At 44.1% G+C, this 25,057-nt stretch overlaps 10 protein-coding genes across 18 annotated transcripts in view; 5 read left to right on the forward strand and 5 right to left on the reverse strand.

The window, feature by feature from the left end:
• Positions 1-193: 193 nt before the first annotated feature.
• LOC108556763 (transcription initiation factor TFIID subunit 11-like) lies at positions 194-1,882 on the reverse strand. Of its 2 annotated transcripts, none has more exons than XM_017913011.1 (4): positions 1,608-1,882; positions 1,299-1,359; positions 663-1,234; positions 194-585 (listed from the first exon to the last, which is right to left on the reverse strand). In XM_017913011.1, exons 3-4 carry the CDS (start codon positions 1,093-1,095, stop codon positions 431-433), a joined length of 588 nt encoding a protein of 195 aa, XP_017768500.1. In that variant the 5' UTR covers positions 1,096-1,234; positions 1,299-1,359; positions 1,608-1,882; the 3' UTR covers positions 194-430. The 2 variants fall into 2 exon arrangements, with proteins under 2 accessions (XP_017768500.1, XP_017768501.1); XM_017913012.1 differs by lacking the exon at positions 1,608-1,882 and adding an exon at positions 1,534-1,552.
• Positions 1,883-3,123: 1,241 nt separating this feature from the next.
• LOC108556817 (protein krasavietz) lies at positions 3,124-7,025 on the reverse strand. Of its 2 annotated transcripts, none has more exons than XM_017913090.1 (5): positions 6,454-7,025; positions 5,278-5,348; positions 3,688-4,568; positions 3,293-3,626; positions 3,124-3,142 (listed from the first exon to the last, which is right to left on the reverse strand). In XM_017913090.1, exons 2-4 carry the CDS (start codon positions 5,336-5,338, stop codon positions 3,300-3,302), a joined length of 1,269 nt encoding a protein of 422 aa, XP_017768579.1. In that variant the 5' UTR covers positions 5,339-5,348; positions 6,454-7,025; the 3' UTR covers positions 3,124-3,142; positions 3,293-3,299. The 2 variants fall into 2 exon arrangements, with proteins under 2 accessions (XP_017768579.1, XP_017768577.1); XM_017913088.1 differs by lacking the exon at positions 6,454-7,025 and adding an exon at positions 5,436-5,544.
• Positions 7,026-7,246: 221 nt separating this feature from the next.
• Positions 7,247-8,800, reverse strand: LOC108556774 (stomatin-like protein 2, mitochondrial). Its single transcript, XM_017913032.1, is given in 6 exon segments — positions 7,247-7,546; positions 7,608-7,826; positions 7,828-7,943; positions 8,015-8,411; positions 8,480-8,581; positions 8,643-8,800. Coding segments are annotated over 6 exon segments (1,104 nt in total). The 5' UTR covers positions 8,682-8,800; the 3' UTR covers positions 7,247-7,315.
• Positions 8,801-8,953: 153 nt separating this feature from the next.
• LOC108556760 (coiled-coil domain-containing protein 112-like) lies at positions 8,954-10,279 on the forward strand. The gene is made up of 5 exons (XM_017913008.1): positions 8,954-9,093; positions 9,168-9,262; positions 9,328-9,711; positions 9,771-9,991; positions 10,052-10,279. Exons 1-5 carry the CDS (start codon positions 8,954-8,956, stop codon positions 10,277-10,279), a joined length of 1,068 nt encoding a protein of 355 aa, XP_017768497.1.
• A 174-nt stretch (positions 10,280-10,453) lies between these two features.
• LOC108556766 (maspardin-like) lies at positions 10,454-12,196 on the reverse strand. Of its 2 annotated transcripts, XM_017913019.1 has the most exons (6): positions 11,865-12,196; positions 11,550-11,790; positions 11,262-11,491; positions 10,956-11,204; positions 10,818-10,885; positions 10,454-10,545 (listed from the first exon to the last, which is right to left on the reverse strand). In XM_017913019.1, coding segments are annotated over exons 1-6 (888 nt in total). In that variant the 5' UTR covers positions 11,964-12,196; the 3' UTR covers positions 10,454-10,544. The 2 variants fall into 2 exon arrangements, with proteins under 2 accessions (XP_017768508.1, XP_017768507.1); XM_017913018.1 differs by lacking the exon at positions 10,454-10,545 and having other exon boundaries at positions 10,742-10,885.
• Positions 12,197-12,462: 266 nt separating this feature from the next.
• LOC108556772 (coiled-coil-helix-coiled-coil-helix domain-containing protein 1) lies at positions 12,463-12,965 on the forward strand. Its single transcript, XM_017913030.1, has one exon. It carries the CDS (start codon positions 12,549-12,551, stop codon positions 12,903-12,905), a length of 357 nt encoding a protein of 118 aa, XP_017768519.1. The 5' UTR covers positions 12,463-12,548; the 3' UTR covers positions 12,906-12,965.
• Positions 12,966-13,343: 378 nt separating this feature from the next.
• LOC108556770 (protein lethal(2)essential for life-like) lies at positions 13,344-14,219 on the forward strand. The gene is made up of 2 exons (XM_017913026.1): positions 13,344-13,472; positions 13,526-14,219. The coding sequence occupies exon 2, from the start codon at positions 13,528-13,530 to the stop codon at positions 14,137-14,139; it is 612 nt and encodes a 203-aa protein (XP_017768515.1). The 5' UTR covers positions 13,344-13,472; positions 13,526-13,527; the 3' UTR covers positions 14,140-14,219.
• A 1,080-nt stretch (positions 14,220-15,299) lies between these two features.
• On the reverse strand, positions 15,300-23,551 carry LOC108556764 (WD repeat-containing protein 7). Of its 6 annotated transcripts, XR_001890831.1 has the most exons (20): positions 23,098-23,551; positions 22,403-22,620; positions 22,132-22,342; positions 21,925-22,068; positions 21,625-21,853; positions 21,424-21,556; positions 21,047-21,073; positions 20,507-20,597; positions 20,162-20,447; positions 19,742-20,103; positions 19,458-19,677; positions 19,289-19,391; positions 18,874-19,217; positions 18,680-18,748; positions 18,443-18,541; positions 17,357-18,378; positions 16,781-17,295; positions 16,222-16,706; positions 15,878-16,158; positions 15,300-15,816 (listed from the first exon to the last, which is right to left on the reverse strand). XR_001890831.1 is itself a non-coding variant. In XM_017913014.1 (19 exons), the coding sequence occupies exons 2-19, from the start codon at positions 22,537-22,539 to the stop codon at positions 15,983-15,985; spliced, it is 4,641 nt and encodes a 1,546-aa protein (XP_017768503.1). In that variant the 5' UTR covers positions 22,540-22,620; positions 23,098-23,551; the 3' UTR covers positions 15,300-15,982. The 6 variants fall into 6 exon arrangements, 5 of the variants coding, with proteins under 5 accessions (XP_017768503.1, XP_017768502.1, XP_017768505.1 ...); XM_017913014.1 differs by having other exon boundaries at positions 15,300-16,158; positions 20,174-20,447; XM_017913013.1 differs by having other exon boundaries at positions 15,300-16,158.
• A 194-nt stretch (positions 23,552-23,745) lies between these two features.
• LOC108556768 (UPF0585 protein CG18661) overlaps positions 23,746-25,057 on the forward strand; it is a 2,940-nt gene continuing 1,628 nt past the window's right edge. The window contains exon 1 of the mRNA XM_017913023.1: positions 23,746-23,763. The gene's annotated coding sequence lies outside the window, so the exon portion shown is untranslated. The remainder of the gene's footprint in view (positions 23,764-25,057) is intronic.
• Positions 23,770-25,057, forward strand: part of LOC108556773 (dnaJ homolog subfamily C member 21) — a 1,999-nt gene continuing 711 nt past the window's right edge. The window contains exon 1 of the mRNA XM_017913031.1: positions 23,770-25,057. This exon is cut by the window's right edge and continues 711 nt beyond it. Within this exon, the coding sequence (XP_017768520.1) occupies positions 24,004-25,057 (1,054 nt within the window). The 5' untranslated portion in view covers positions 23,770-24,003.

A 25,057-nucleotide genomic window follows, 5' to 3' on the forward strand; every position in this document is an offset into this window, starting at 1 on the left:
TCAGTAACGTCCAATATTAATATGTAGATTTGGTTGCCAATCCATCATGACGATATTTTATAATCATTACAAGTTAGAAGTTTAAATAATAGAAGAAGAAAAACGTATCTCTTTATTTCACTTTAATAATATAAACTCCTTCTTAATTGCAAAATAAATATTTAGTGGAACAACAAAAAAAAAAAACACTATATATAAATAGAGATATATATATATATATATGTAATATAAAAAAGAAAACAGAAACGAGACTTTCCCACTCGCATGTTACGAAACGAAACATTAATTAAAATAATTCATAATTATAATGTAAGAAAATGTACATGTACAGTTTGAATATATAGAATGTGGGGAGGGAGGGGTGGACAGGGCAGAGGATAGGGTTGTGGTGATGGTGTTGTTCGGGATGGATGGATGAATGGATGACAGCCTATGTGGTGGATGCATCCTTAACAATGGCAGTCTCTGAAGTAGTACTATCACTGTTCACATCACTGCCCGAAGCACCTTCAACAGGTTCAGAGGTGCTCTTGATGATGGGACAGGACTGAACGTATTGGCCATCTACCAAATTCAGTCGTAGCTCTGCAAAAAAAAACAATGTGATCAGTCAGTCAGTCAGCAAGGTGATTGTGATGATGATGATTATATAAAACACTCACCACCATCATCCTCATCATCATTGGCATCTTCATCAGCAGAGTCGAAGAAGAAATCCAGATTGTTTCCTCCATCGTACGCGTAGCCCTGGTTCCTATCGTCGACAATGTCGTAGTCGTGGTCGTCGACGCTCTGATCATCATCATCATCATCGGTGTCCAGATAATCATCACCGCCGCCGTTCTCGTCGTCGTCGTCCTCATCATCATCATCATCAACCTCATCGATGTCCAGATCGCCGCGGAACGTATTGTAAACGGGATCGCCGTTGATGTCGTCTATATCGCTGTCCTCGATGCTGGCCAACCAGAAACCACCGAGACCACCACCGCCGACACCTATGCCACCCTCGTCCCCCGAATCGTACTCCAGCTCATCGCTCGAGTGCTCCACTTTATTGGGATTGCCGAGGAAATGCTCACCTTCCAGACCCATGATCAATGAAGTGGATGAAGAAGAAAAAACACTGAATCTGATCTGAACTTCTTTTTTCTTCTTCCACAAAAAACTTTAAAAAAGTTGCCTCCTCCTGCTTCTTCACTTCCTCTTCCACCTTGCAAGAGACAGAAGGGGACTGCAACAACAACAACAACAAACAATAAGAAATATAATATTCAACACTTCTTTCAAATGCTCACTTTTCAAATTAATCGTTTGCTGCGATTCTTTCTTCTACTCGATACTCTCGATGTACTCTAACTGAAACAAAAGAGACACGAAAATGACAACATAACCTCGAATGTAGGAAATTTGAATTTGCACGGCATGAAACACCACCACCACCGCCGCCGTCGTTCTATTTATGCAGCTGCAACAGCAGCTGACGACAATATTTTACTAAATACAGCACGAATATAAATAAAAACATCTTACATCTCTCATTGCTCTACGTCTATCAAAATCACATCTATCTACCTATCTATATATGTATATATTATTATTATTACCCCATATTTTGCAAAGACATACACTGACTCGTAGCAGCAGCAACAAACAACTGCAAACTACCACCAACCAACTACCACTTTGCTCTGGCTAAAGACGACTTCACACCACAACAACAATAATAATAATAATTGAACCGAAACGAGAGAAAACTGTGTCGCATCGCACGAAACCATACGACTGTTGGTTGAACGCACAAAACGAACTGCTGCGAATCACCGCTTGATTGGTTGGTTGGGAATCTAAACCAATCTTGCAAACCAATACTGCCCTACCATTAACATCATCATGCCCGAAGCATCAATACGCACATTACTAACAAATGTATGCAACCAATTCATCACATCTGCAAATTAAAAGTCTAATTTATATGAATGCTTTGAGAAACAACCACTTACTAACATCACTTAATTTTCCATTACCGAAATTATACGCCCTTTCGAATTATTATTTTAACGTGTAATTTGAAAATTTCGAAATATCAAAAATATGAAAAAACATTTGGTGCGTGCGTCAAAATGTCAAAAGTTCTTTGGCGGCAGCATTCAAATTTCAAACATTCTACAGTTGTCATGGAAATAATAACTTAAAAAATAATAATAATAAAACAAAATAACGACTAAAGAAAAATTTCATTTGTATATTAAAAAATTGACAATAAATCATCCATATATATATAACATAGTGTGTTTCAGTTTTCATCTTCATTTCTTCCTTTCATTATTTCTTTCTTTCTATTTTCCGACAGTGTTGGCTCGAAAATACAAATAACATTTTTTCCAATGCACCCTAATACTTTCATAATTATTTACTTTATTATTATTATTATATTAAATTATTTATCATCATCATCATCATCTCCTACTTCCTCTTCTCACCTACGTCCCATCATTCAACATCATTATCATTTACTATTCATCATCATTTCCTCCTTTCACGTTCTACTTCTCCACGTACACACATATATTTATATATATATATATCATTAGTTAATATTATTTGCTTATAAATTTTCAGAGACACCGGATTACATTCAAAACCGATAATCTCCTGTCACTATTGCATAATGCCGCACACCAACCAACCAACCAACCAACAAGACGAGTAGTAGTCGTAGTAGTAGTAAGGCACCGAAAAATTGTTTACACAAACACGCCCACACACAACATTGAAATACATCAGAAAAAATGTATTCAATCCATGCGTCGTATAAACACACACGCACACACGTACGTACTCACATGCTGCGCACACAATCAAACAGACAGAGAGAGAGAGAGAGGCGTACGAGTGCGTATGTGTATGCATGTATGCAAGTACGTACCGTACCTACATGCGCGTGCTTATATATAAATATATGATTATTCAAAAAAATCACATTGGGAAAAATGATATTTAGTAATTTTTCTGTTTGCTTTTTTGTTTTGTTTTGTTTGTATGTTTATTTAGAGTAGTAATTGTTTTAATAAATTGGTGGCACTGTTGTTGTTGTTGTAGTAGTAGTAGTTGTTGTTGTTGTTGTTCGAGGAATATGTATCTGCAAACAAAGAGAGAACAGAAGGGAGAGCGTTAAGAATGATCTGCTTCTTTCTGATTTGCGAGATTGAGAGTTGACGAGGATGATTCGTGATGATGGTGGATGTTTGGTGTGGTGGGTCGATAGATGGATGGATGGCTACAAACGAACCGTTAAATTAGTCACTGCTGGCATCCGAGTCGGTCTCCTCCTCGGCATTTTGGAGCCACTCCACAAAGTTCTTCATTTGATCGACAAACATCATCTTGCCCTTCACGTTGAAATCCTGCTTGTACCATTTCAGGATGATCTGCTCGGAAATCACGTCCGTCTTGTAGAAAAGCATTATGATCTTCTGGAAGGCGCGCATGAACATCATGTTGGCGTAGCAGAACTCCTGCACTTTCAACAGAAGATTCAGCTCGGATTTGGTCGACTCGGCGAACTCTGCAAACAGACTCGTGTACTGCTTCAGGTGGCGCACAGCTTGATCGGTGACGAGTTCCTGAAAATCACACAAATATATATATATAATATATGTAACAACAAGTGGGTTCTATATTTACCTCTTTCTTGTTCCATTCGGGAATATCCATGACCGTTGTCCACACGATGCAGACCGTCTCGTGGTCCTGGATGCTTTCCTTGCTGGAAAAGTCTCGCAGCTCGATGATGATGTCGCGCTGCGTCTTGCCCTCGGCCAGACCGTCGGCGAGCATCGACTGCAGCTCCTTCTTCGCCTGCTGCTGGTGCTGGTCGTTGTAGAGCTTGAGTATCTCGTCGAGGCCGTTCTCCTGGAAGGCGGTGCGGAAGTAGGTGTGCGATTGCTTGCTGTCCGGCACGAAGCTCATCAGATGCGACTCGATGTTCGATTTCTTGATGGCCGAATGCAAAGACATCACGCCCTTGTCCTGACGCCACCACTTGAACACGTCGATGAGGAAATCGAGGGCCAGATGGTCCTTCACCAGATGGGCGTTGTTCAATGCGAGCACAGCGTTGAATGGAACGCTTCCGTTCGAGATCCACAGTGAGACCATCACGGACAGCTTCTTTCTATCGACCGGTGAAAAATACTTGACGTACAGGAGGATCTTCTTGATCTCGTCTTGGAAGAGTTTCTCGAGATACTTGTATCGGCGCATCAGTTTGATAAAAACCTGTTCCCAGCTCTTCATCGCCTCTATGTTGATGTCGTCGGGACTGTTGAAGATGCATGCGTCCGTCTGGTACGGACCTTCGCCCTCCTGCGATAGCGTGCCGCCCGGCACAAGAATGCCACCGGCGATGAGCACATCGAACAGACTCTCGCCATACCGTCGGTAATCTAATTTGTTGCCCGCACCGTCCAGATACCGCGAAATCGCTTCAAAGTCGTTAGAACATTTATCGAGTCCAGAGATTATTGCATCCCTAAACCCAAATGGATCATATCTCTCCTTTTCATCTATTCAATCCGATGATGAAGACGACGACGACGAGACGGCAATCGACACGCGCACACACACAACAATGACAAAAGAGTGAGTGATTGAGTGATAGAGGGAGGAAGGAGAGAGAAAAAAAACAGAAAAAAAAACAATAGATTAATAACAGAATCTTCAAGAACAATGCCACAAGAAATAATAAGGATCAGCGATTGGTTAGGTTAGGCAAAAAAGCCTCCCATTCCTCAAGACAATCCTTCGATACTAATCAATTGAGAAACAAATTCAAAACATGTGTCTATTAAAAAAAAATAAAATGCAATTCAATACTGTTCCAACTCTGATGGTATCTGATCTATAGTCGAGACAAACAGAACCCAGTACGAGCTGCAAAGCATTCTATCCCAGACTGCACACAGAACCATGGGCATCAAGAAGCCAACATGTCCACAAATGGTGCACCTGGGTTGGCAAACTATTTGTACTTTCGTTTCATGACAGCCCAAATTTAGGTTAAAATCAGTTATAAATAAATGCAAAGAAATCAAGAGACATTATATATACTCGGACACAGATTGTTTTTCCAAAAGTCATTTCATAATCACAACTGTGAACAGTTGTGATTACTAATGCGGATGATTCATTGTTTCTCAATTGATAGCTGATAATGGCGCAATAGTAGTAATAGTGTAATAATAATAATAATAATGCAATGATTGATTATCTCACCTCTTTTTCTGGTCTTGATGCGTTGACCGGACAAAACTGGTTTTTCTACCTTTTGACTCATACAAAAATTTCTGAAAAGAAAAACAAAAGAAACATCAAATTAACTGCACATGGTACTAGATAAAAAAAGGAGGAGGAATATAACAATGAAAGCTTACACGATCAACCAAAATAAGCTCGAATCAACGGACGTACCGACAGATTTAGTGAAACGCGAGATATTTGAGGAGAGTGAATTTAGCAACAGGCTAAAACACACACAAAAACAAACACGAAATTCCCCTAGTCGCGAAAACATTTAACGATTTATAATTATTATTACAAAAATAAATAAATAGAGGAGCCAACATATCTGTTGCGGAACGATGCAAGAAAAGCTTAATAAGTCATGCCCCGGCAATGGTTATTGAAATCATATCTGGTACAAATGGTACAAAAAAAAGAAAGAGAGGAAGAAGAGGTTGAAACGTAGAAATTAATGACGGAAAAGAAGAAAAAGAAAAATGGATACGCGTGCATGACGATACACAAGGTTGCAAGCTCAAGAGAAGGAAGGAAAGAACGGTGGAGGCGGCAAAAGAATCGAGCAAGAGAGAGAAAGAGAGAGAGGAATGAATGACAGCACGGCATTTTCTTGGAAGCGCGACGACAAAGGAGAGGAGGATAACGGAGAGTCGTCATAAAATGTATTTGGTGCCGGGTCAACAAACTTTATATTACAACAACGCATTTACTGATATTTCGGAAATTCCACAGGAAAAAACTGTATTGAAGAAAAATGGAGCGGAGCGGAATGGGGAAAAAAAGAGAGAGAGAGGAGGATGGCAAATGGGTGCCGCTGGGAGAGAAAATAAAATACTAAAAGAAAATGGGGAAACAACTGTACAAATGCGACAAAGAATGTTGCTATTGTTGATGATGATGGAGGAGGCTATGAAAACGAAATTTTGTTGGTAACACGTTGGATCCGTTGCGTGCATACAGGCATGCATGGCGGCGACCGGCCGACCGCGAGACATTTTAAGACCGTCCAGGTCTGCCATCGTTACGGTTGCAAACGATAGCCGAAATTAATGGACTGTTGTTGCAGCAATTCCGCGGTGCACACACAAAAAAAAGCAAAAACCAGCAGCAAAAAATATATATACAAAAAGAAAGAAGTAGAAATATACTCACGTTTATACTGTTTCAAAAAAAGCACCTCAACACGAGCTCACGACCTTACGACGACGATTCGCAGACTGAACGATGATAATAAAGAGCGCTGCCGACTGGTGGTGGTGCTTGTTTCCTTCTCTGATCCCCTACCTATTATTGCTCGCTCTTTCCTTCTCTTTCTCTTTTATTTTCTATACTCGCTTGCTCGCTCGCTCTCTTGCTCACACGCTTCTTCTTCTGCTTGTGCACACTACTTTCTCACCGGATGATGATGATGCCGAATGCGATGACAGCGCCGCCGTGGTATGCGTCTGCGCAATGAGCAGAACGAGGAATCGATGCGCGTTCTATTGGTCGAACTGTGGCTAGCGGAGATTAGCGGAGGAAGAGAGTGCGCGCGATTTTTAAAATAATTCGTACGAAGACTGGACGATTTTGCTTCGACCACGGAAAATGGAATGAATCTGCAAACGGGAATAACGGCCGAACGTTACTTCTGATGGACGGACGCCTCTATTGTCGAACAACAACAACAAAAAAAGAAGAGAAAAAAAAAAACGAAGAAGGGGGAAAATAAATAAAGCGGTGCACTGACGGAGAGAGAGGAAAAAAAAAAGAAAGAAAATACATGTGACGGTCGCCACCTGGGATACGCACGTCCTGAGCGCTGCCAACCGCACGAACGAGAAAATTACCAAAACAAACAAAAATCCCCCAGTAAAATCACTGGATATTTTTTTCTGAGCGAAATTTAAATTGGATTATGCAAAATTAATGAAATAGAGGAATTAGAAAATCAATTGTCGCTTCGTTCAGTCTGAAAATAATATAATAGTATAATAGCGTAAAGTACAGGGGGAAGCTGATATATGCAAAGTCTCTATTTGTCTTTGAGAGTTCGCAAACCGCTGCTCAGGTGTTTCTTCTTATCGTCGTCGTCGCTGAAGAACTCGTCCAAATCGTCGGAGAGCAGAGGGTTCACCGAGGGCTTCTTCTGGCCCAGCTTCTCGTTCTTGATCTTCAGCTCGGACATGTCGGGCATGCTACACGGCTCTGCGATGGAGGCGTTCGCTGCGGCGTTACCTTGCACCTTTGAGTAGATGGTCATCGCCTGAGAAATACAAATAATACTCAGATGGTTAGATGAAAATTGCAATTGCACAATTGCATACCTGTGCGACCAGACTTGAAATGTCGCCAGCGTTTGATGGAAGTATGAGGGTGTTGTTTGTGCGAGCCAACTTGTTGAAGGCGTTCACGTACTGCTCGGCGATGCTCAAAGAGGCTGCGTTCGGTCCTAGCCTCTCTCCCAGCGCACCCGCCACCAATCTCAGACCGCCGGAGCGCGCCTCAGCGATCGCCAGCATCGCCGTCGCCTCACCGGCCGCCNNNNTTGATATCCGCCTCCCTGACACCCTCCGACTCCAGGATGGCCGCCCTCTTCTTTCGCTCCGCCTCAACCTGCATTTGCATTGCCTCCTGCACCCTCGACGGCAGCTTTATATCACCTGTGCAAACATTTCATTTCATATGATTTAGTAATTAAGCAACGTGTACGTGTAGAATAGAAGCGACGCACGTATCTCGTAACGAAGGCACGTTATGCCCCAGGCCTCGCTCGCCTTGTTTATGGAATCGACGATGGAAACGTTCAGATTCTCCCTCTCCCTGAACACCTTGTCCAGCGATATCTTTCCCAGCTCCGATCTCATCGTCGTCTGAGCCAACTGTGTTATAGCGAACTCCGGGTCTTCGACGCCGTAACTGGCCAAGTACGCATCCACGATTCTCAGATAAAGTACACCGTCGATATTCAGCGTCACGTTGTCGGAGGTGATGGCGCTCTGCTTCGGCACATCGATTGCAATTTCCTTCAGGCTCTGCACATACTTGACCCTATCGATAACAGGGATCAGGATGTTCAGACCAGGCTCCAGGATCCTATGAAACTTGCCCATCCTCTCCACAATCCATGCCTGCAACATCAATCAAAGCAGCAACATTTAAGATAATGTATCTGCATTGTACGCAGTGAACCTCGTACCTCTTGCTGTGGCACGAACATCACTACTGTGTTTATTGGAGTGGAAGATCTGTGTCGGAGAGCCAACATTTGAAGACTCTTGTTGGCTGGATGGCTGCGACTCTGCAAATACCATCAAAGACATTTCATTCAACTGAAAACACACGCATCTTTCCACTCTCACCCGCAACACTCCAGCGAGGAAACGCGCGTTCGAGAACATCCTGTGCTAATTAATTTCCAATGAGAGCATGTATTCCATGTATTTTCTATACAAACAAGAAACAAATTTTTCCCGATATACAAGATAAAAACCTAACCTAACCGGTAACTGTGACAGTAGCAATTTTAGGAATGTCTTATTAGGCCAACCCTTTTACCCTGCAGCACCCGACAGTTGCATACGATTATAAATTCGAATCACTCTGTTACCGGGTATCGACGACGCATGGTAACGCGCAAACAAACATTCAAACAAAGTCAGAACGTTCAGAGATGATCTCCAGTTTCGTTTCGCAAGCAAATAAGCTAAAGAACGTGCAGATATACCTGGAGCACTCCCTCAAGAACTGCGGCGCTTCCTTCGACGATGATAACTCTATATGCCACCTCCGCGAGCTGCTCTCATCGGATCGGTAAATACAAACAACACAATGTCCATATCCAATCCAAAGTATTGTTGTATACATGTTTTCGTTTGTTTCAACAGTTTTAAGGAGTGTCACGATTTTCGCCTCTCGATATTCAATATCGCCGAGTCGCTGAACTCGCTCAAGTTGGAAGTGTTCAATGGTAAAACTCTCGGTGAGTTTTTCTTTTTAAAACTTTGCACGTGCAAATTAATTCAATTAATTTACTGTTTACAAAAGATTTGAAGCAATTGAAAGCGGACCTGATAAGTATCCAGGAGCGATCGAGGACGGCGAATGCGGAGGCCGTAACGAAGTTGCGTCTGCTTTCCGAGCAGGAAAACATGCTCACCGAGGAGGTTTTCAGTCTGCAACAGCGGATGTGCGAATGGAGCAACAACAGGAATGAACATCAAGTGCCAAAGTTGGAAAAGAAGAAGCCAATTAAAGAAGCATCTGCAAAGGTACCCGCAAAGGAAGTGCAAACTTTTGCAAACTTCTTGCAGAAGAGTGGAGGACACGAGAACGGATGGCGGGTCAAGGATCATAGCGTATTCTTGAAATTGCGCAAGAAGTACAGAGAACGGGGAAAAATGATTGCAGCGGTACGCTCAATATTTCCAGGTAAACGTCGTTTACATCTTTTTAAAAAAATGTATATATATATTCAATTATTTTTGGAGATATGAGCGAACGCGACGTGGAAGAGCACGAAGAATGGTATCTGCAGTACAGCAAGTTGCAGAGCGAACAAAACGACGCTCTAAAACGATGGAAAGAGGAGCAACAAAATTGTCGATTGGCGAAAGAAGAGGATGTGGTTGTTGTTAGCGAAAAATCGAGGAAAGCGATCGTTCCTCTTGACGATCCGAGAGATGTCAAAGAGCGATTGCTTTTGTGGAAGGTTAATTGATGAATCAATTTTTAAAACATTCACTAATTCATATATATTTATATGTGGCAGGAGGAGAAGAAGAGGCGTCAATTGGATCAGTTGCAATTGAGGAACGATCTGGACGAGCGATTGAGGCAGATGGAAAACAGCAAGAAGATAAAATGTGAGGAGGCTAAATTGGAAATAGCCAAATGGAAACGAGAAAAGGAATTGCAGACGAATCGCGACGCGCATCTGAAAATTGTAGAGAAACAGCGGATAGAGGATCTCAGGTGCGATACAACTCACCCGAAATAGTTGATGTGTGTGTGTCAATGATTTTAGTTTTGTAGATTGATGGATGGCAAGAGTTTGATCAAACAGTTTCAGAGTCAGGATGAAGTGTTTTTAAGGAGACGGTTGGCTTTGAGGGAAGAGAAAAAAGCAGCTGGTAGGGCGACGAGTTGCGAAAGGAAGGTAACGTCTGCAGCCCACAGGAATCCGGAAAGGCTGCTGCAGCCGACGAAGCAATGGTTGTCGCGTTTCTCCAAGTCTGCGGACGCTCAAAATAATCGAGGCAAATTCTGGAATGTGCCAGAGAAAAATTGTAAGCTGTAAGTGTTCGCAACTAGCAGTTATTACTCAATTCATTGTTGCAAATTTATTGTTTTTTTGTTTGTTTGTTCGATAGGGGAGTACCGGAATGGAGGAAACAGATGCGAATTCAATAGCAATACGTATTTGCTTCCGTAACTTATTTATAGATAACTTATTTTATAATTTCTTATGTTCGTTGTTCACGAAAACAACGAGTGGACGAAGTGGTTTTGTAGTGGTAGTGCGTTATCACACCTACCATTTCCTATTCACCAATGGACGATCGGAAGGACTCAGTTTGCTGTCATCGAATTGACCCAGGTGAATCTGAAAGAAACGAAGAGAAATGAGCGAGTTGCTGCCATTTGGGCGCGTGGCTAGTGGTGTGTGTGTGTACCTGCAGGTGTAAGTTGACGTCGACGTTGCGGCTGAGATAAGGGAAGTTCCCGCCCGTCTTCAAGTGTCCCAGCTTGGCGTGCGGATAGCATTTTTGCATCTCGTCGCGCACCGCGTGGCAAAGTGCGCTCTTGTCGAAGACGTCGACGATGGTGATGGGAATCTGCGACAGCTTGTGCGCCTCCACGTATCCCCGAACGCAGTTTAGAGTGAGACGGCTCGCCAGTTCCACCTGCGAAAGACTCTCCAACTGTGACGAATGATATTGTTATTTGTGATGCGTCGTGTGTTGTTTCGTTTTTCTCACCCTCTCGACCATAAAGTCGATGGCTTCGACCATATCGGGATCGACCTTTTCCGCGGTAAAGTTGCCCATGACCATGTGCTTGAGGGCAACTGAAGGCATAATCCAGAAGAGCGAAGCCGAAGAATGATTGTTGAAGATGGACGTATCGTTGAAGGTGTTGCACAGGATGAGCGAAGCGACCCTTGGGCAGTTGTGCGTGTACTCGGCGAACTTTTGCGCCAGGTATCCTCCTGAACATCGAAATCACCAACATCATCATCATCATTACACGCATAAGATGTTGCTTACCGAGAGAGGCTCCGAAGATATGGACTTTGTCCAGATTGAGGTAATCCATCAACTTTTTAAAATCCTCGCACCAATCGCGAACGTTCCAACAGACCGGACTCTCCACCGAGATCACCCTGACGCCCTTCGCAGACAACGCCAGCGCCTGCTTGAAGAAGACGTCCGCCGTCCCTGATGCCGGCGGTAAACACACCAGCGGGCATTTCACTTTTTTCGGACCGCAATCGAAAATTCGCCAATCCTGAAACAACAACAACAGCAACAACAACAACTCATTATTTTCTGTTATCTATATCTATATATATGTCAACAAACCTTTGAAGACTTTGAGTCCACTGCAATCCTCCTTAACGGCACACTGCTGCGGAAGCTCAGGTACTCCTGGGATTGGGAGAGTTCACTAAGAAAACTCATTGTTCTGTATCAGGGAGAGTGCAGAAACGCAAGGGCAAGGTTTCCTTCCAGTTGAAGAGCAGTCCATAACAGTGATGAAGAACTATATGTTTTCTCTTTGCTTGCTGTGCAATCAGCTGATAATGGAATTACAACCAATAGTACAGAATGCTGATAACCTCTTATCAGTTGTTTATTATCACTTGTTTATTATGCCCCACCGGTCCAATTCGTCCGCAACCAGTCGTAACGGGCACAAACATCATTATCAATAAACAAAAGAGAACAAACTAAAATGAACCTTGCCTTCTTCTTCTTCTTCTTCTTATTCCTTTAACTCGAATGCATTGTACACATAATATTGTGTACTCAAATTAATTGCTCATAAAGAAAACAACAGATTAATACGTTTATCGAAATTGTATTCGTCAATTTCCATCATCATCAACATCATCGTCGTTTCGCACAAATACATAATTAAACCTCGCGTTGCGTTTGACAGCAGCATGATTACGTCAAAAAATGGAATTTATTCTTTCTTTTTTAGGTTAGGTATATTTTGTTTGAATAATTTGTTTGGAAGAGAGGTTAGAGCTGAGCTGAGCGATGAGGACTTTCGCAGCTCTTCTGGCGGCCCGGGGGGCGCGCAAAGAGACGTCCGTTCCGTATCAGGAGATTCTGCCGTTGAAGCTGAAGCAGAGAGTCTCGGGCAAGGGGGACAACTCGTCGGACGTGTGCTGCATCCAGGAGATGAGCTTGATGCTGGCCTGCTTCAAGCTGAACGAGTTCGATCAGAGTCTGTGCTCGAAGGAGGTGCAGAACTTTTCCAAATGCTACCAGGGACATTTGCAGACGAAGCAGAAACAGAAGGAGATGGACGAGAAGGGAATCCTGCGGATGGGCGAAAGGAACCTCTCGCACAAGCAACTCAACAAGTACCTTAGAAAGTTCCCCAATATATAATTGTATTTGTACACGTATAAGTTGTAATTATATCTGTAGATAAAGCATAGTTTAATTTAATTTTTACATCTTTTTCTTTCTCTCTTTTTTTTTTGCATCTAAATATTATTGTTCGAAAAGGTTGCTTCATAGGGGGAAAGTGTATTATTCAAGTATTGCAACTAGAATAATAAACAAAACATTGCTGCAGATTTCTGAATATGGAGAGGGCAGGCAGGTAGGTAGGTAAATTGGAGTATTATTAGAGTAGTTTTGTTCTAAAATTAGTCGTATTATTCATCCTCTCGTAAACTTGCAAAGTCCATCTGTAACAGCAGTGGAATAGAAATAGAGCGGAAAAAGGCAAATATTTATGTTATGTCGGGGGACGCGGACTCATAATCTTCGATATAAATTTAGATGCGTGTATCATCAGCCCCAACAACATCATCATCGTGAAATGACTGAAATAGATTTTTCGGGAAGAACACTAGTATGTATAAATGCAAGAGCTGAGATTCCCTATGAACACAGTCTCTGCTTGATCTGCTTCTCTGCTTGATCTGTTACAATAATAAAACAGTAAAGGTGAGTTTCATAATGGAAACGTTTCATAATGTTAATTAATTATTTATGCAAAGATATGTCTTTGGTGCCAATGATGTTTCGCGATTGGTGGGATGATCTGGAGACTTCGCGTCCGTCGCGTCTCCTGGACCAGCACTTCGGCACCGGTCTGAGGATGGACGACCTCCTGAACTCGATGTCGCTGCGCAACAGCCGTTACTACAGGCCGTGGCGTACGGTCACGGGCACGACAGCTTCTTCTGCTGCCGGACCCCTCGCCCGTCAAGACTCCGGCTCGACGATCGCCAACGACAAGGAAAAGTTCCAGGTCATCCTCGACGTGCAGCAGTTCTCGCCGTCCGAGCTCACCGTCAAGATCACGAACAACAGCATCGTCGTGGAGGGAAAGCACGAGGAGAAGCAGGACGAGCACGGCTTCATCTCGAGACACTTCGTGAGGCGTTACATGCTGCCCGCCGATCACGACGTCAATGATGTCGTCTCCTCTCTGTCCTCCGACGGAATATTGACGGTGACGGCGCCGAAGAGGACCCAGAAACCTGCTGCCGTCGATCGTGTCGTGCCGATTACCCAAACCGGTCCAGCCAAATCGACGGTCACAGAATCTGCCGCCGCCTCCTCCTCTTCATCCACCTGCCAACCCACCGTCGAACATCCACCCAATTAAATCCATCACCACAAACACCTCCTAAAATAGATTGATTCAATTATTTTTGTATTATTCAATAAATCAAACCAACGACATTCTTTTATTTCTTTTTTTTACCATTCATTTGTAGCGTCGTAAATAAATTAAAAATCTTAAATATTATCAACCATTTATTTTGAAATCTGTATATATTTCTATATGCTATGCTCTCTCTCTCTCTATATATATATATATATGCGTTGTTTACAAGACAACAAGAACAACAAAATAAAGTGATGTAATGATGCACTTGAACATTGCATCTCAATGTATCTTTCATTCATTTATTTTCAAGGTATGACCACATTATAAAATATACATGTTTAAATATATATATTATCCACTGTATTTATAAATAGATAGACAAGTCGAGAACATGCATATACGCAACAGTTAATATAATAAACGAATATTTATATGTATATTGGTTGGTTGATAGACGGCATAAATAAATATATATAAACAACAGTTGAGAGTGTAGTGGTAAGCACACTTCATTTTTCTCAGTTTCTCTTACTCACTTTGTTTTATTTGTCTTTATTTGTTTTATTTGTTGTTTTTCAACACATATTATATTCATATATCATTATAATCGGACAGAATAATACAATAGTAATAATAGAATCTTAGATTTTAGAAGTAACGTCCATATACAATATAATACTTAAAGTTAAGACACTTCAAAAACTGCACGCCCTCTCTTTCTCTCTCTCTCACACACATCGAATCATCATCATCTCATCCTTCTCGTATTTGTCCATAGGAAAAAAAAACATTGAAATAATCATAATATATATTATTAGATCGATCATCGATAATATTTAATACTATTGAATATTCTTTCATATTCATATGTACTAATAATAATAATAGTAATCACATTAAAAAAAGAAACATATATATATATATGTATGTATATATAATATAACAATCAATAAAAATTATAAAATAAATAACACTTTTAATATATATATATATGTATATATTGGGAGAGGTGTGTGGTTATACATACATATACATATATGTATGTATATTTGCTATCATCGTTATTTACTTTCCTCTCCTCTCTTCTCAATTCATTGTTTGATTAAAAGAGAAATGAAAAAAGAAAAATTAAATAAAAACGTGGAAATAAATAAATGTCCTATAATATCTCCTAGGTGAAACATTCACACGGAGAAAGAGAAAATATACACACAACGCGCGCGCGCGCGTTGCACCAATTGTATCGCTATTGGGTTATAAGAGCTCCGCCTGCTGCTCCTCCCTTCCTTTTCTTTTTCTTTTATACGTTGACTGATGTCTGGGCTTTACTCGCAAAATCAAATCAAATCAACGGAATTAAAGTTAGCGACAACAAACTGTTCGAATTGTTTTGTTCGAAATATACTATAGAAAGGAATGTGTGAATAATGTGCGCCACCCTGTAAATCATGTTTTTTTTCTTTAACTGTACACATAAAACATGAATGAAACTAACTAGTCAACCGAAACGACGACGGAAAAGAAAAAAATAAAACGGTATAGTCCTCTCATCCATCTTACCACAATTTTGATCGATACAACAATTATACATAATAATCAATAGCGATGATTCGATTAGACGATCAAAATCCATTCATCCATCCAATGATGGAACGATACAACACGACATACCTGTCGAGGAAACATCATCATCCATCTCCTTCCTGACAACAACAACAACCAATAGATTTACCTTTGACTTAAGCTTCCTTCTGTCTGTCCCTTCCTTTTTTCTTACATAGATAATAGCTGCAATAGTAGTACTAATGGTAATAGTATAATAGTGTTGGTGGTGGTGTTAGACGTTGAACCGTGTTTCGGATCCGTCGGCCAGCATCAGCGTGACTATCCTGTTGTTTATCCAGATGAGGCGGGCCAAACGCATGGGATTGAAACGGGAAACGTCGGCGATCGGCGCCGTGCTGTACGATTTGATGCAACGCGTCTGCGATTGTCCCAGACCGAACAGCATTCCTATCAGTCAACAGACAATCAATCAATCAATCGCAACACTTATTATCGACTGCTATATATTACCTGAACTCGTCTGCCAAAAGCACAGCTTGTTCTCGCCGCTCGAGTAGCTAACCAGAAATTTGCCGTCCGGATTGAAGGCGGCCGCAGTTATTGCAGAGGTGTGCGCGCTTATGACCGTGCACTTGCCCTGCCTCAGCTCGTACAGTGTCAACGTGCCGTTGTTGGCACCGACGGCGATTCTCCTCGTCAACTGGCAATGCGACACCTGGTTGAATCTGCAGACGACGGGGAAAACCTCCTGAAGACCCTTCGTCTTTAGGTGGCCCTGGTCGAGGCAATGCAAGATGATGTCCATCAGCTCGACGAGCAACTCGGACATTTCGTTCTGCATCTTTTCGATGAGCAGTTCGACGCCGCGCAGAATCTCCGGCTTGGCTTTCAGCAGAACAGTATTGTTCAGCGTCACGTTGATGGCCTGCGCGTTCTGCTGCATCGCATTGTATCGGGCGACCTCGCGAGCCATCGTCGTTATAAACGCGGCCGGCCTGCAACAAGTGTACATTCACAATTCATTCACTACCCATTGCTCTCGATCCGTCTGGACATTGCATCGACTTACCTGGCAGTCGCTATCAGGGTGAGGGCGTGTCGAGCGGTGCGGCACGAATCCGCTTGCGGCGTCAACGGCAATCCATACGTCATGCTTGGAACGAGCCGATCCGCCTCGGAGCACAACTCGAGCAGACCCAGAAGCACCTTGCTGATGTCCAGGTACGGTTCCCAGACGGTGAAACCGCGTCCGATCAAATCGATTGCCGCCCTCCGGAGGGGCGTGTGCGCTGGCATTTTGGGCGAGGGCGGGGCAAGCAACAGATGGGACAGAGCCATCGACGTGAGGCGGGCCAAATTGTTGTTGCCGATGCCAAAGCCGTCGACGAACGAACCTCGTCTTCGTTGATCGTCGCCGCCGCTCTGGCGTCTTTTGCTGTTGTTCGTATCGGTCGTTATGTCCTGTCCGAATTCGGCGCCGATCACGCCCAGCAAAACGACGGCCGTCGTCTGCTTCCGCTTCAGCTCGGCGAGGCTCGACGGTTTTCGCACTTGCTCCTCCTCTTCCTCCTCGTATTCGTCCTCCTGTGTACGAGAAATAATAATAATAATTGACATTATTTCGACGAATCGATGCAAAACTTACCACAGCTTCCGGCGTTCCGGGCGGATGCAGACCACCACCGCCGCCGCCGCCGCCACTACCTATTCCTCCTACACCACCAGCACCACCTCCAGAAACAATCATGCCACCGCCCCCGGAATTTACTGAGAGATGATTGTTCTGACCGGGCGTCGTGACCGCTTGCTGATTGATCGTCTCCGATTGTGTGTAGAGCGGCAGGTATTGGGACCAGGCGTCGACTAATGCCTTGCGTCCTTTCGTTCCCATCCGGCCGAGTTCGGCGAGGAGCAGAGCCTGCGCCGCCTCCCGCACCTCGACGCAATGATGCTGCCACCGTTTGGCCATCATCTCGACCTGCGGCCTCTTAAAGTTCTTCGCCCCGTTGCTGACGACCTTGTCGGGCAGCAGGACGCAGTGGAGGGTGGCGAGAAGCGACCAACCCTGCTTGATCTGAGCCTGCTGCTGCGTGTACATCTCCTCGTGCTCCTCGTCCGTTTTGCTCCAGTTGACGCGAGTGGACTGTCTGTGCAGCTTCCTGTTTCTCTCCTGTTCCGGCACGAACGTCGCGTTCGACATCGACATCAGCGTGTGGCTGAGCGCGATTATCGCCAGCAGATGATTGCTGGTCAGGGTGGTGCTGAGCTCCCAGTGAGTGCGCGACGTAAATACGCGCGTCTGTTCCTCCCTGAGTACCAGCTCCTCGGGCAGGCTGTCCATCAACGATTGAGAGTGGACATCGATCGTGGTCGTGGTGTTGCGAATGCTGTTCGGCTCGACGGGGATGGTGTTGTGCCAGGTGGGCAGGAACAGGGACATGTAATTGCCACGGCTGAGAACGCCGAACGAGAGCGGCACCATCGGCCGCAGCAGACCCAACTTCACCTGACACACTCTATCTAAATCATTGTCCATACCCCACGCGTGCAACAACGAGAGAAGAAGTTGCGCTATCTCCATCCCATGACTGCTCGCATCCAATGGTCCGAGCATCGGTCTCGTACCTCCGCCGCTACCTCTAACGTTTGCATTCGCATCACCTCCATCTACAACACATCATTTTATTAAGCAATGAGCAAAATACCAATTGGTAAATTATCGGCTACTCACCTCGAGAGTTCGCTTCGTTCTGCTTCGATACTTGATCGGATCGGGCCTGGAACTTTGTGTGTACGTTCTCCGCTCCCTCTTTCATCATCGCTAAAATACCTGCAAATACCGTAAAACAACAATCCATTAAACCATCTGCACATTCACTACATTCACACACTCAAACGCACTCAAAGCAACAACAACAACAACAACAACAATCAAATACACAACACTAGAGCTACTACAGTCCATTACCGTGCTTGTCCTTCTCCTTAATCATTCGTTCCATGTTCTCCGCTTTGTCCTTAACTTTTCCAAAGAAATCTTTCGCAGCGCAAAACGAATATTCAAAATTATTACTATTATTAATCGACATTGAAAGCAGACTTCAAATATATACACAAACGCATCATCATCGTATCGTATTCATAACAATATAACCGACTCACCGACAATCTTCTTGTGGGCGTCAGGACTGGCACTCTGCGTGAGCGCCGCCACTTTCAGATACTCGGATTGAGAAATGAGACCTGCAGCCTCCAGACTACCTGGCGTCATCGCCGAATACTCCTCGCTGAGCAGCTCGATGATGAGTGCTTCGATGTCGAAGAAGAGGATGTGACTCTCCGGATCCTTGGGATTGGTGCGAAGGCCCTGCACGGCCAACGGGGAGTTGTGGCTGCGCTGCATGTGCGGATCGTCGTTGTTCGAGTGCGCTCCGAGCTGCTGCAGCTGATGGAGACCGCGCTGCGTCGCGTGTCTAATCGCTGACAGATTTCTATGCCGAAGACCTCTGCAAAACAAGAAACATTAATCGCCCATCCCATGCAAAGAACGAACAACGAGGATCAACGATGACGATACCTGAAGAAGTGAACTGCGGGATTGGCTAATCCCACCTCCGAAGAGACATTGTTCGTGGACTCGTTCTCCTCGCAGGCGTACAAAACTTCTTCGGCTGCGATGCCTGAGGACAGAAAATCAATTAATCGTTTGGATCATCATCTCATTCCTCTGTATTTGTATTTCATACCTTGCAGTACCCTGTCCAGATGTCCCGTCTCCATTTGCCAGACGTAGACTGTGCCGTCCGAGCAACCGATGATCATAAAGTCATCCTTGGGTCGCCACTTGATCGTCGTCACCGGGAAGAGATGTCTCGATGCAAGACACACGCACTTCTTCTCGCTGAGACTGAGCAGCGTCACCGAATGATCGGAGGCCACAGAGCAGATGCACTTTTGAACGCGAGTCTAACCGAATCAAACATAATACAAACATAAAGTATGCACATAATACACATATAATTAGGCTTACGTTGCAAATGTTCGGGGGGACGAGCAGCTGGGTGATCTCTCCTGCGTGCACGCAGAACCTGTGCAAGAGGTTTCCATTGCTAAAGTCCCACAGGCAGACGGCAAAATCGACTCCGCCCGACACCAGATGCGTCTTGTCGTAGCGCGAATGCTCGCTGTACGGATACAGGAGACAGTTGACACGTCCGACGTGACCAGAAAGCACCTGGTGCTGCGGCCATCCATCAAACTGCTGATGATTTCCGTGCAAAAGTTGAAGCATCACCGTTTGCGTCGCCGGTACGATTATTATCGTTCCATCCTCCCTGCCGACGACCAACCTGCACTGCGAGGGCAGATAAATGCTGGCAGTCAGTTTCACAGCTGAAACATATTCAAACACACAGATTCATTCGCGTTCACTCACAACACGTCGACTTACTACTACACGTACATTCGTGCTCGTGCTTCTCAATCTGATCGAGGACGCCGACCGGACTGGGATTCATGCCGGCCCACGCCTGCGTTAGGCTGGTAGTGAGGGTGGCCGTCATCTGCAGAGGTTGCGGCATCTTCTGCGTCTGAATCTCCTGCACCTTCTCCATCGAAACTTCCGGTATGTGCCACAGGAGGACGTAACCCTCGGAATCACCTCGCACTAGATACCTCTGCGATTGATTCTGTTTCTGCGTCGTCACGAAGCACATCGCCGGCGGACACGATAATGGCTGCAACAGATTAAATCAACAATGCCATCATAGCAGGCAGCATAATTATTTGCACTTACTTTCAGGTCGGACTGACTTAGAATGCAGTACAGAAAAGGGCTGTCCGTCTCGACGGTTGCAGTATGGAAGTCCTTATTATCCGGTATGCAACTACACTCGAACAAATTCAAAAAAACAAAAATAAAATAAAACAAACATGACATTTACAGAAACAACCACTCGCACCACACAAAACAACCACAAGATATATGCACACAAAAGAGACGACACATGAAGAGTTTACAACAACAACAACAACAACAACAAAGCAGAGAATAATGCAAAAATAATTAAGTGGTGCAATTGAAATAAATTTTAAAAAAAAAAAATAAGAGAAGTGTTGCCATGCATCCAAATAATAAGTTATATATAAATATAATTGATTAATATCAATAATTGTACTATATACACACACACACACCCACACACATATGTATATATATATATGTGAAGATAGAAAAATAGAGAGGGATTAAATTGAAATAATATACATATGTAAATAAATGTACAAAGTAGAAAATAAATAGAATAAAGTTTTGTTTGAAATATGTTGCGCTAACCTATTGATATTCTTGCCCAGAAGTTTTCTTAAGTTTGGCGGATCCGGTGGAATCGAATATAATGTGACAACAACGGTTAGTGAGAGATATTTTGAGGAGGACACACAGAGAAACAGAGAAAAAAAAAACAGAAAAAAAATACAGAATTAATAATAATAATAATCAACGATTCATCATCTGACTGCAATAATAATAATTAATAAATAATTTCCATCATCATCATCATCAACATCACAACGACGTCGATGATATCAAACACACGATGATAATGAAAACTAGAGTGCTTTGAAATCATAATAAGATTAATTAATAATAATAATACTAATAATAATAATCGAGAACGGCGATGACGTGTGTGTATTTGGTTGCGCACTTACTTGTTGGGAAGTTTGTAGAGGTAGCCCTTGCCCGCGTCCGACCACACGATGATACGATCCACTGCAAGGAAATCCCCGGACATCCAGCGTTCACCGCGCGGCGCTATGTACGAGCAGAGAACGCTGAAATCTCCTGCAAATACAAGGAAGAAAGGAAAGAATTGAAGATTGGATTGAAAGTTGGGATTCACGTAGACTTACCGGCATCGTAAATCTGCCAGTATTTGGTGCACACGATCAGCACGGTCCGCTGATTGTACGCGCAACACTGCATGCTGACAGCATTCAGACATCGGATCTGCTTGCTCTCGTTCTCGTATATCGGTTCCGAGTGCTTGTTCTCGTGCCCGAGCAGCGTCCACACCTTGACCATTCCGGTCGTCGTCAGAGCCAGCACCACGTCATCCTTGCGCTTCGCCGGTCGCAAAACCTGCACACAAACCATCATCATCATCAGTCAAGAGAAGATCACTTCATGCTGCTCATAGCTGTACTACTCACGTGCAACGCGCTTATCCAATCCGGATTAACTTTCGACGAGAGCGCAAACAATATCTCCAAACTGAACGGGTCCATGACTAGAACTTCCGGATAATACCCGTTGCAAAACAGCCTCACGTCTTCGCAGTTGCTCATGTGATAAGCCTGAATTAAATTCATATATATATTAATAATAGCTCATCATTCATATGAAATCCAACCACCAACCTGCATACTCGTATGAACCTGCGGCAACTTGACGCACTCCCTGCACTTGCCGTCGACGAGGTCCCAGGTGCACATCTCTCCCGCCTCCGAGCTGGACACTATATAGTTATTATCTTGTACGATGGACGCCTTCGAGATGCACAGGATGGGCGCCGTGTGCCCCACCAGCAGACACCTGGGGATCATCTCCAACGTGTCCGGGTTGACTTGCCTGCAACGCAAACACATATATATCGAACAATCATAATTAACAGTGAGCGCACACACTGACCACAAACAGATTTGTCCATCGTAGCATCCAGTTGCAAGAGTCCTCTGGTCTCTGGAGAGGTAAATGCACGAGATGCAGTGTGTTGGTGCATGCTTGCCCCACAGCACAACCGGCACCACTAAACTAGTCCCAGGCATCCTCTATCACTACTCCTTTATCCCTCGGCACATCCAATTGGATTCCAAACAATTGCGCTGTGTACGCGGGCGGAGCAAATCCTGCGTTCGAAAATTAATAGGAGAGACTATGAGCAAACACGAAAATCACAAACACATATAGTACACAATTGATTTTCAAGGTTCAATATTGAAGGAGGAAGAAACTGTGTCTAATTGTTTAAGTAAATCGGTGAGTTGCGACAATTCGCGGTGTGCGGTGGATGACATTGTTTTGGATCGACAACCATCCTGCCGCTGTCAACGGTGAAGAAGGAATGATTGGAATGATGCGAGGAAAAAGGATGGGATGATGAAACAGCAGCAGCAGCAGCAGTAGGGGGAGGAATCGATGAGATTAAGAGTGCTGTGGATTCGATCATAAGTCTGTTTGGATTGGTTAATAGGTGATGATGGCGGGGAGAGTGGGGACGGAGGGGTTGGGATGGAGATGGGAAACGGTGTCGATAATTATGTAGGTGGGAATACAGAGAGAAAGAAAGACAGAAGATGATGTGTACGGATTGCGCAATGTTTTACCTTCGTTCGCTTACTCCACTCCACTCGAAATCAGCGACGGCACGGGGGGTGCGGTTCACGCACTTCTCTCACTCTCTTTCTCTTTGACCGTCAACGACGTGTCTTCGTCGTCCTCGTCTCTTACGTTCGTTCTTTTACCAAACACTTCTTGCACGACGACCGCATACACATACACACCATACGATGAATATATTTCGTATTATTGCCGAAACACTACGCTGCCGTTGCCATCTTTTCCACTCGTCATTTTCTTTGCACACTCTTTCTACCTCTCTCTCTCTGTCTCTCTCTCGTGTTGCCCACGTTCGATGCGTTTGCACGGCCACAAATACAAACGATCAGCTGTTCACACACAATTTACCATTGTCATTTGACAAACGTCAAAAGTTGATCATCGTTGCCAACGGTGCGTCGCGAACGGCGCCAATTAGTTTTCTGGACCGAAACTACCAACCGTTCAAACGTAAAAACATCAATTGATATTCGATTTATTCTCACATATTATCACATATCACATCAATGAATCGTGATCTAAAATCAATTGCGCTCATCGACTTGCAAATTCACTTTGTTGACCAACAAGCGAAATCTGTCGCAATTGACATATCCGTCAATGAACTGTCAATAAGATTTTTTTGACGTTGACAGTTGGTTGAGGTTATTTGGGTAAGATTATAAATAAATCAGTGTGTGTGTCTGCGTGTGTGTGCGTTGCGTTTTAGGCGTGTGCCAAGAGCATGATTTTCGCTTTCATACTCTATTTTTTTTTTCTTCTCTCGCCTGCACATTTTACGCTCACGCTTCGCTGCACATTCGAGATGGTGGCATGAGTATCGGACATAACCTATAAATCGCTCGCGAGTTCGTTTCCTCCACGTGAGAAATATCTATGGTCGAGTTGGAGACATGAAGTGCCACTACGAAGTGCTGGGTGTATCCCTGGAAGCGGACGAGTCTGAAATCAAGAGCGCTTACAAGAAGTTGGCACTGCGCTGGCATCCGGACAAGAATCTGGACAGTCCGACGGAGGCGAAGGAACATTTTCAGCTGGTGCAGCAGGCCTACGAGGTGTTGTCTGATAGACAGGAGAGGGCCTGGTACGATAATCACAGGGAACAGATCTTGAGGGCTTCCAATAGGAATTACGATAAGACTAACTGTCTGAATGTGTTCCCCTATTACCATAAATCATGCTTCAGCGGGCACGGAGATAATGAGGGTGGTTTCTACGCAGTGTACAGCTGGGTGTTCGAGACGATTGCCAAGGAGGAGATGGAGTACATGGAGAGGGAGGAGTTTTGCAAGATTCCGATATTCGGGAATTCGCAGAGCGATTACGAGATGACCGTTGCTGCTTTCTACAATTTCTGGCTTGGCTACAGCACGAAGAAGAGCTACGTGTGGATGGATCCGTACCAGATGACGGCGGATATGCGCGAGAGACGTCTGCTGAAGGCGATGGAGAAGGAGAATCAGAAGTTTAGGAACAGAGCGAAGAAGGAGAGGAACGAGGAGGTCAGGAATCTGGTGGAAATCGTGAGGAAACGCGATAAGCGAGTGCAAGCGCACAAGATGTTGCTGGAGGCTCGAGCGGCTGAGAATAGACTGAAGCACGAGGAGGTGGCCAAGCAGAGGCAGTTGGCGCGACTCAAAGAGATCAGGGAAACGGAAATTGGCGAATGGATGAAATTGGATAATGTGCAGTCGGAGTTGAGTGCGATCGAGAGGAGCATTGCCGAGGAGTACGGGGAGGATCTGTCAGAAAACGGCGACGACAATGATTGCAATGAAGATAATCTGTTCTGTATCGCGTGCAGTAAACTGTTTAAAACGACGAAAGCGTTCGAGAATCACGAGGCAAGCAAAAAGCACAAGGAAAAGATGAAATTTCTGAAGGAGACCATGTTGAAGGAGGAGAGCGAAATGACGAAGGAAGATGCGAGCGAAGGCGAGTCGCCTG

This window comes from Nicrophorus vespilloides, unplaced genomic scaffold (assembly GCF_001412225.1).
Source record: "Nicrophorus vespilloides isolate i.1.1-1 unplaced genomic scaffold, Nicve_v1.0, whole genome shotgun sequence".
Taxonomy (NCBI): Eukaryota; Metazoa; Arthropoda; class Insecta; order Coleoptera; family Silphidae; genus Nicrophorus; species Nicrophorus vespilloides.

Coding starts and splice junctions, on each gene's coding strand:
- LOC108556763 (XM_017913011.1), bottom strand. CDS start 1,095: ATGGGTCTGGAAGGTGAGCATTTCCTCGGCAATCCCAATAAAGTGGAG. Junction 586..662: donor TGATGATGAGGATGATGGTG/GTGAGTGTTTTA, acceptor TTTTTTTTGCAG/AGCTACGACTGAATTTGGTA.
- LOC108556817 (XM_017913090.1), bottom strand. CDS start 5,338: ATGAGTCAAAAGGTAGAAAAACCAGTTTTGTCCGGTCAACGCATCAAG. Junction 4,569..5,277: donor CATCAAGACCAGAAAAAGAG/GTGAGATAATCA, acceptor CGGATTGAATAG/ATGAAAAGGAGAGATATGAT. Junction 3,627..3,687: donor CCGAATGGAACAAGAAAGAG/GTAAATATAGAA, acceptor TGTGATTTTCAG/GAACTCGTCACCGATCAAGC.
- LOC108556760 (XM_017913008.1), top strand. CDS start 8,954: ATGATCTCCAGTTTCGTTTCGCAAGCAAATAAGCTAAAGAACGTGCAG. Junction 9,094..9,167: donor GAGCTGCTCTCATCGGATCG/GTAAATACAAAC, acceptor TTGTTTCAACAG/TTTTAAGGAGTGTCACGATT. Junction 9,712..9,770: donor GGTACGCTCAATATTTCCAG/GTAAACGTCGTT, acceptor TTATTTTTGGAG/ATATGAGCGAACGCGACGTG.
- LOC108556766 (XM_017913018.1), bottom strand. CDS start 11,963: ATGAGTTTTCTTAGTGAACTCTCCCAATCCCAGGAGTACCTGAGCTTC. Junction 11,791..11,864: donor TGGACTCAAAGTCTTCAAAG/GTTTGTTGACAT, acceptor TTGTTGTTTCAG/GATTGGCGAATTTTCGATTG. Junction 11,492..11,549: donor TATCTTCGGAGCCTCTCTCG/GTAAGCAACATC, acceptor TTCGATGTTCAG/GAGGATACCTGGCGCAAAAG.
- LOC108556772 (XM_017913030.1), top strand. CDS start 12,549: ATGAGGACTTTCGCAGCTCTTCTGGCGGCCCGGGGGGCGCGCAAAGAG.
- LOC108556770 (XM_017913026.1), top strand. CDS start 13,528: ATGTCTTTGGTGCCAATGATGTTTCGCGATTGGTGGGATGATCTGGAG.
- LOC108556764 (XM_017913013.1), bottom strand. CDS start 22,539: ATGCCTGGGACTAGTTTAGTGGTGCCGGTTGTGCTGTGGGGCAAGCAT. Junction 20,598..21,046: donor CTGGGCAAGAATATCAATAG/GTTAGCGCAACA, acceptor GTTCGAGTGTAG/TTGCATACCGGATAATAAGG. Junction 19,218..19,288: donor CCCGCAGTTCACTTCTTCAG/GTATCGTCATCG, acceptor CTTGTTTTGCAG/AGGTCTTCGGCATAGAAATC.